This window comes from Bison bison, unplaced genomic scaffold, assembly GCF_000754665.1.
Source record: "Bison bison bison isolate TAMUID 2011002044 unplaced genomic scaffold, Bison_UMD1.0 scf7180017864499, whole genome shotgun sequence".
In the NCBI taxonomy this organism is placed as follows: domain Eukaryota; kingdom Metazoa; phylum Chordata; class Mammalia; order Artiodactyla; family Bovidae; genus Bison; species Bison bison.
In genome coordinates this window covers 6416874-6425531 of record NW_011495058.1, presented here as the reverse complement: position 1 = coordinate 6425531, position 8658 = coordinate 6416874, and the positions used below count along the sequence as shown (strand labels likewise).

At 41.0% G+C, this 8658-nt stretch overlaps 1 protein-coding gene across 2 annotated transcripts in view; it reads left to right on the top strand.

Annotated features, from left to right (window-relative positions):
- Window positions 1–937, top strand: part of LOC104980394 — a 14834-nt gene extending 13897 nt beyond the window's left edge. For both annotated transcript variants that reach the window (XM_010829085.1, XM_010829088.1), the window contains one exon: window positions 714–937. In XM_010829085.1, coding sequence (XP_010827387.1) covers window positions 714–860 — 147 coding nt within the window. In that variant the 3' untranslated portion in view covers window positions 861–937. The remainder of the gene's footprint in view (window positions 1–713) is intronic.
- Window positions 938–8658: the final 7721 nt, after the last annotated feature.

Here is an 8658-nt window from a genome sequence, read left to right as displayed (position 1 = left end):
CAAAGTAATGTCTCTGCTTTTTAATATGCTGTCTTTGTTGGTCATAGCTTTCCTTCCAAGGAGTAAGCATCTTTCAATTTCATGGCTGCAGTCACCATCTGCAGTGATTTTGGAGCCCCCCCCAAAAAACTGTCACTGTTTCCATTGTTTCCCCATCTATGTGCCATGAAGTGATGCAACCAGATGGGATGATCTTAATTTTCTGAATGTTGAGCTTTAAGCCAACTTTTTCACACTCCTCTACTATGGTATTTCAAGTTTGAAGTGTGTGTGGTAATAAGAGTGAAATAGAGGATACTAGATTTATAAACGTGGAGTTTGGGAGAAGAGAGTGGACAAATTTGAGCCATACCATCCCTCCCTCCCTTTTAAAAATATGGTATGTACCTTTTTTGAGGTCTCTATAGTTTTGACCAGGTTTATTGCTTAGAATTTGGTCTATCCCAGGCATATAATTGTAAAAACAAAAAAGTTGGATTTGAAATGTTAACAGAAAGATTCATTTGGGAATTTGGGATATTGATTTCTTGGATCAATGACTTATATGCTAATATTTTCTTTAATATAGTCTAAGTACAGCCTAGTATAATCTAAAATTATTTGCATCATACACTTTGACTGATTTGGTTAAGTGGGTCTTACAGAGGGCTTTTTTTTTTTTTTTTTTCAAATTTAGGGGTTAGTGCAGTGGCTAACGTTGTTTTGTTTTGCAGGCATCATTGACAAAGAATTTAGAGGTGGTTGGTAGACGCGAGAAAATGAACATTCTAGCCTGCATACTCATGTTGGGACAAGACAGTGGAGTAGAAGGACCTTGGGCTCATCTCCTCATAAACTGCATTCTGCAACCACTGAATTGATGTTTGATGTCCTTCCTCTATGCCCCCAGCTGCACGGGGCTGGTGGCAGTTCTAGCTTGCAAATAAAGTCCCCCAGGACTGATGTGTACTACTTGGTGTGGGTTTCCAGACTACTTCTTGATTAAGAACTTCTAACCGTGATCTTGCATAATCATCACCTAATGTATTGAGAGGCTACACGTCTCATCCAACAGCAGACATCCTTAGATCTCAGCAGGGGAACGAAGCAAATGACATTACAGAGAGAAAGAATGCAGAATATTCCATTTTTTTTCAGCTTGTTACCAGATTTCTGCATCTTCATCGTTTCCACTGAAATTTGTTGCCGTGACCTGGTACTTAATTTTATGATTGGTTGTTATGAAACTCAAGTATTAGAATGGGGTTAAAAATTGTTGACATTGCATTGGGCAAAGGCTACAGAACACTTCCACTGTGTAGCTCAGCTGTTTCCCCAGGGAAAACAGGTATAACATGTTCCAATCTGGAGCCCCAGCTCTGGGCAGACTTCCTCTAGAAGATTCTCTTGACAGACTGTTCTGTAATCATGACCACTCTGTCTAAAGGAAGGGAACAACACAGCGGCAATACACATCTAAATGTGAACTTGCCATGGGTAGGATTACAGTTGTACTTCTGAATCTTCCCAGCTGACCACCAATCAGAATAGACCCAGAGCTCTGAAATACTCGTCTGAGAGACACAATGTGTTTTTGTTTCAATATCTAGATCCACATATAGGTCAATAGATGGAACACTCTGGAAAAATGACTCAACATTCTTATCATCAATTACTAGAAGTATATTATTTAACTAAAAAAATAAGTGCCGATTTAAAACTTCTACCAGTATACATGTTAGTCTTTTCCAAAAGACCCTCAAATCTCAAACTGGTAATAAACTATAGAACGATAAAAGTTTCTACAGTTTTTCTCTCAATGCATCCCTGGAAATCTTCTTGAGAATCAAATCATCATAAAGTTGCTCATATTTTCCTAGAGGGACAATGCCATAATTGGGAGTTGAGATATTGACTAAGTGTTTGGAGTCAAATAAATCATAAATATGGCCACTGATCTACCATAAATGCAAAGTCATAACTGCTATAAACCTCAGTGATCAGTTAACATTTTAAAATTATGTTCTAAGTCACAGAGGCCCATCATTTTACGACTGTAGGAGACCTTTGGGATTATCTTGTCCAGCCCACAATTTGGAGATAAGGAAATTTAAATCAAAGATGATTAAGTGATTTGATTAATGTAGTTAGGAGAAGAGCCAGGATCACAGCTCCATCTTTCCCCTCTTCTATGTTCATCCCCAGAGACACTCTGCAAAATCAAACATGCAAATACCAATGAGAAAGGGGAAACATATGAGGATGGAAACACAGAGGAGATGGAAAAGCTATTTTATCATCCATGCCACCTAATATTAGTATTTTTATTATCGTAAAATATTAATTTGACATTTGTTTCATAATTCTGTTATCCTCTGCATTTAGAAGAATATTTTAGGGGACCAAGTGATTCCTTTTTCTGCTTCTTAATCAACTTTCCTAAATGACTACAGACTTTCAAAATCACTCCCTGAGAACAGGGGCTGGCAAACCTTTTTTTGTAAAAGATCAGATAGTAAATATTTCAGACTTCTCAGGCCACACAGTCTGCGTAACTTTTCTACTCTGCAGCCAGAGACAACAATAAAAGAATGGGTGGGACTGTGTTCCAGTAAATCTATTTATGGATGCTGGCATTTGAGTTTCATATAGTTTTTATTATTTTCATGTGTCACAAAGTGCTATTCTTCTTTTGATTTTTTCCCAACCATTTAAAAAGATAAAGCCTTTCTTAGCTTGCAGTTGTACCAAAACAGGGAGAGGGCCAAATTTGGCTGTGTTCGCTAACCTGTCTTATTGGGGGAAAAGGGGCTGAGGGTTCAAATTAAAGAACTGTTCTTTCAATTTGGTGCAGCCATTGTGGAAAATGGTATGGAGTTCTCCAAAACAACAGCTAGAACTACCAAATGACCCAGCAGTTCCGCTCCTGGGTATGTATCACCCCCTCAAAAGAAAAAAACTCTAATTCAAAAAGATATATACACCCCAGTGTTCACTGTACCACGTTTACAATTGCCAAGATGAAGAAGAAACTGAAGTGTCCACCAACAGATGAATGCGTAAAGAAGATGTATATATATATATATACACACACACACACATATACATACACACACACACACACACACACACCATGGAATATTACTCAGCCACAAAAAAGAGTGAACATTTTGCCATTTGCAGCAGTCCGCAGATGATCTTGGAAGGTATTATGCTAAGTGAAAAAAGTTAGACACAGAAAGACAAGTAGCTTATGATCTAACTTATATGTGGAATCTAAAAAATACAAGAAACTAGTGAATACAACAAAAAAGTAGACTCACAGATATGGAGAACATATAGTGGTTACCAGTGGGAAGAAGGAAGGAGGGAAGGGCAATATAAGGACGGGAAAGTGGGAATTACACATTATTGGCTCAAGGATGTATTGTACAAAATAGGGAATAGAGCCCAAACTCTGTACTAACTGTAAATGGAAAGTGACCTTTAAAAATTGTATTAACATTTTTAATGCAAAATAAATATAAACAAGCAAATAGATAAAAGATATTCTTTTAAAATGTACTTTGGGATTGTTACTTAACTTTTCTGTGTCTTTGTCTGGAAATGCAGGGGTCCCCACCTATTTCATAGGGTGGCTTTGAGGCCTGAGTGAGATCAGATCAGATCAGATCAGATCAGTCGCTCAGTCGTGTCTGACTCTTTGCGACCCCGTGAATCGCAGCACACCAGGCCTCCCTGTCCATCACCAACTCCCGGAGTTCACTCAGACTCACGTCCATTGAGTCGGTGATGCTATCCAGCCATCTCATCCTCTGTCATCCTCTTCTCCTCTGCCCCCAAGTGAGATAACAGATGCTGAATAAATGTTAAAGCCCTTTCTTGCTGCTTGCTCTTTTAACTCTTATACAAGTATACACACACATGCACACACACACTTTTTTTTTAGTGAGTTTCTTTCCTTCCATTTATTTCCTTCTTTTCTTTCTCAGTTACCCCATGGCACTGAAGTACGTAAAGGATCACATAAGACCCATTTGTGAAAATCAGTGTTCTAGTTGGAAAGTCAGTCTTCTCTGTCCTGCCGACCCACTTGTTTTACCTTTGCTATTTTCACTCCTGAAAATAAAAACAAAACAGTCCCAACAAACTGCAAACAAAAAACCCTGACATATTCAGGAGTCCAAGTGTAGGAAACAGTAGATATGTGAACTTGGGTGACTTGTGAACACAAGAACAGGAAAGTTGTGGGGAACATATACTGCATTAAGGGAGCAGGACTCCAATTTGCTGAACACATCCGAGTCCAGAACTTTCTGAAGCTGTCACCTGGGAGTCATCACCATGCTGAGAGATTTGGTCCAGCCCTTGCTACCCTTTTTCAGGCCTTGGCTTAGAGTCCAACTTAACTGACCTCCATGCAGCTGGACCAGTGACACTCATAACAGATGCCTCATCTGTTGAATGGGCATCAAGAAATTCCACTGGTCATGTGGCCAACACCAAAGTTCCCAAGCTTTATTCTGACCCACGGACAATTCTGGAGGAGACAGAACATCACAAAAGGGCAGCTGGATGAGTTTTCATGGAAAAAATGAAGAATGCTATTTTTCTCAACATGAAGGCTAAATGGGAAGTTGGGACTGAGGGAATGAGGAGGAAAATTTTATGGGTACTTGGCTTTGTCATCAGAGTTCTAAATACCTGTTAGAAAAGTCACCTATCTTCTTCTTGTCTTCTGGGGTCATTGCTATGAAACAGCACAGAATGGGATTCTTCCATTGGGCGTTCATTCATTAACTGGCTTTTGGGTACTAGACCCCATGGCAGGCACTGGGAATTCACAAGCTAATGCAACAGTTGCTACTCTGAAGGACCTTGCTCTTATGAGGCGGGGTAGACAATAGACAAGACAATGAAAATTACCATGGACCTTGCCAAGTGCTATAATGGGGGTGATTCTGTGGGCTCCATGAGCTCCTAAAAGAGTGGTAGCCTAGGCAGGGTGGACAGGGAAGGCTAGCCAGAGAAAATGACATGTCAGCTGAGGTCATACCTAAGGTTGAGTATGACTCAGCCAGGCAAAGACTTCCCTGGTGGCTCAGATGGTAAAGCATCTGCCTATAATGCAGAAGACCCGGGTTTGATCCCTGGATTGGGAAGGTCCTCTGGAGAAGGTAAAGGCAACCCATTCCAGTACTCTTGCCTGGAAAATCCCATGGACGGAGAAACCTGGCGAGCTACAGTCCGTGGGGTCCCAAAGAGTTGGACTTAACTGAGCGACTTCACTTTTACTTTCAGCCAGGCAAAGGCAGGATAAGGCAGGGCAGAGAGGAGAAAGTGGAAGAGAGCAAGAAACACAGCTGGCATTTCTGGGGTGTTTACTATTAATATGTGCTTGGTATCCGTCTGAGCTGTTTATTACCTCAATTACGTGGCAACTGCTAGTATGATGCCCTTTTCACATGATAAAACAGAGAGGTAAGGTTGCTGGTTTAGTGCCACACAGCAATCAAGTGGCAAAGCTGGGATTTACATCAGGCATACTGGTTCCAGAGCCTTAGCTCTTAACCACTACACAGAGAAGATGGCAAGAGAGCATATGGGGACTTCAGAAGTAACTTCAACTTATCTAGTACGGTTGACTGGGGCCATAACTAGGACGTCAGTGCATCTTAAAGTGAACACCTTCACAGAGAAATAGTGCAGAGAGAGGGTCTTCAATCTTCTCATTGTATACACACAACGAGTGACCATTAGCTCAATAAAATTTGGGGGTATGTATATGATGCTTGATGAAAATTACTTACGTTTTGTTTATATTATATAATTATGACTGGAAAAATAAAAAGTATTAAGAAGATATTAGCATAGAATCTATGTAAAAGTTCTAAAATCTTTTCAACATTCTTTTAGGGGGTGAAAATCTTGATCTTTCTTCCACCAAGATAATTTTTTAATAACTGATTTTGTGTTTCAGATGTCTGCAAGGCCCTCTACTCAGGAACTTCTCATGTGCATTTCTTTGGAGTCCTGATAGTGACCATCAACAGAAAATTTGTTCACACCAACAAGTCATAAGACATTTTTAGATCTTTTATTTTACAACCATTCAAAAAGGTATGAAAGTTGAAATTGCATTAAGATATCTAAGAGGGCTCCTTTTTCTTTCATGGACAAAGGTGAAAGTGAGAATGGATTCCCAAAGCAGGCAAAACCGTGGTAATAAAGCATTTCAGAACACTGACGAAGCTTGAGTTAGCACAAGGCACATGAGGTGTCACAGGGCCACCTGGTAGCCATCTGAGGTGCCTGAAAGGATGGTGACAGCAGCCACCACTGGACAGATGTAATCGCTTAGATACAGACAGAGCTTTCTGCCTGAACTCCTCTGCAGCCCTGCGACTCAACCCTCAGCACCTTGGGCTGCTGGCCACGCCCCTGGTGTACCTGGTATCTCCTGGAGCACCTTGTCTGCAATGCAGAGTGACGCCCCCTGCAGCTGCTACGGAGATAAACATCAAGGATCAGGGTGTCATCACATGGTCCAGCCCAAGTTAGGCCTCCCCACTCCCACTATGGGACAGGAGTATGACATCAGACTGGCTCTGCCTCGCTCTCAAGAGCCCTGGACAAAGCTACTCACAGCCCGAGGGCACCAGTCTGGCTGCCTCCTGGCCAAATGAACTGATGTCTGGTGGCACCTCTGCAGTTCATTTGTAGCTCACCAACTGGGAAGTTCTAAATTAAATAGTGCTTAAGTATGAAGGCTCTGGAGCCAGATAGCCTGGACTGGAATCCTAGTTTCTCCTCTACCCAGCTCTGTGTCTTTAGGGTGAGTTAATCAGCATTTCTTTTTCCCCTGCTTTCTCATCTGTAAGCTCATAGTCTTTGTGTATGGGGCTTCCCAGGTGGTTCAGCAGTAAAGAACCTACCTGCCAATGCAGGAGCCGCAGGAGATGTGGGTTTGATCCCTGGGTTGGAAAATCCCCTGGAGGAGGGCATGGCAATCTACTCTAGTATTCTTGCTGGATAATCCTATGGACAGAGGAGTTGGTAAGGATGTGGGGAGGATCCTAGGGTAAGGAAATCACATCTCCAAGGCTTTCAGGCAGGAAAGAATTTGGTGTATGGAATAAAGAGACCCATGGGCTGAGCATATGAGCATGCATAGGTAAGAGTGGCCTATGGTAGGGCTAGAGAAACAAGCAATGGTCAGATCTTGCAAGGCCCTGTTGGCCACCTGGAAGAATTCCATTTTTTTAATATTTTAACTTTTAATTCCAATTTTTAAAGTTTATCTATTTATTTTTAATTTATTTTTTAAAGATCTAATTTTATTTGTATTTAAACTTTTTGTCTGCATGGCATGTGGATCTTAGTTCCCAGACCAAATATGGAACCCATACTCCCTGCAATGGAAGCTCAGAGTCTTAACCACTGGACCAACATGAAGTCTAAATTTCATTTTTAACCCAAAGTATGAACAGTTTGAGTATAGTAGAAATATGACTCAAAGTGTGATGTACATAGATGAATTGAAACACAATGGAAACTGAAAGCCCAGTGGGTATTATCTATAGTCATGCCAGGAGAGGGATGATGAAGGTTTAAACTTGGTGGTGGCAGTGGAGACAAGGGAAGAAGGTAGATTAATTTTTAAAGTAGTATTGACAGGCCCTGATTAAAAATTGGATGTGGAGGCAAGGTGGAAAAGAAGGAGGAGAGTTATGGTTCTCAGTTGTCTTTCTTGGGCAAGTAGGTACCATACTGGGATTTGAAAAGAAATATAAAGAAAATTTTGAATGTGGATTCAGGTATTTATGAGATGGTTATGTGAAGATGTCTGGACATACAGTGAACTAAAAAAAATTATTTTAGAGAGAAGGGAGTCATTGATGTACAGGTGGGATTCAAAGTCATTGAAATGGATCAGATTGCCAGAATGTAGCTTTTATGACAGTTGAAAGCCTTGATCTCCAATGCTTTGTGAGAGTGAATGCAGGTGAAGAAGGCACCAGCCCAGGAGTGATTCAAAAAACAGAAAGAAAATCCTATCTTATAGGTAAGTTAATGATGACACAGGAGGAAGGGAAAGAGAGTACTTCCAGAAGATGTACAGGCCTACTAGGTCACAAGCTGATGCTCATCAGAGAAGTCAAGGAAGGTAAGCATGTGAATGTACCGTGGAATTAACAATAAAGTTTATTAATAACATATGCCAGGGCAGTTTTTGTGAAATGGTTTAGAGACGAGCCAGACTGGAGGGAATGGGAAGTGAGGAAGCCTAAAAGGGTTCATTTGAACCTATTTTCTTTTCTGTGCACTGTCCTGTATTTCTCCTTCCTTTTATTGCCAAAATGATGGACATGACAGCCTGCATCTGCTGATCCCACTTCCTAACCACCCATTCTTTCCTCAGTCCCCAGCCAAGCCCATGAAATGTATTGCCCATTTTCAGAAGGCATCACTGGAAGTCTTCATGTGAAGCCCCATCATTGCTGACTTCATTTGACAATAGGAAAATAAAATCTCTTCTGTTTTTATTAGGCATTTCAGGTACCAGTTGTTGTTTAGTCGCTAAGTCATGTCCAACTCTTTGTGACCCCATGGACTGTAGCCTACCAGGCTCCTAGGTCCATGGGATTCTCCAGGCAAGAATACTGCAGTGGGTTGCCA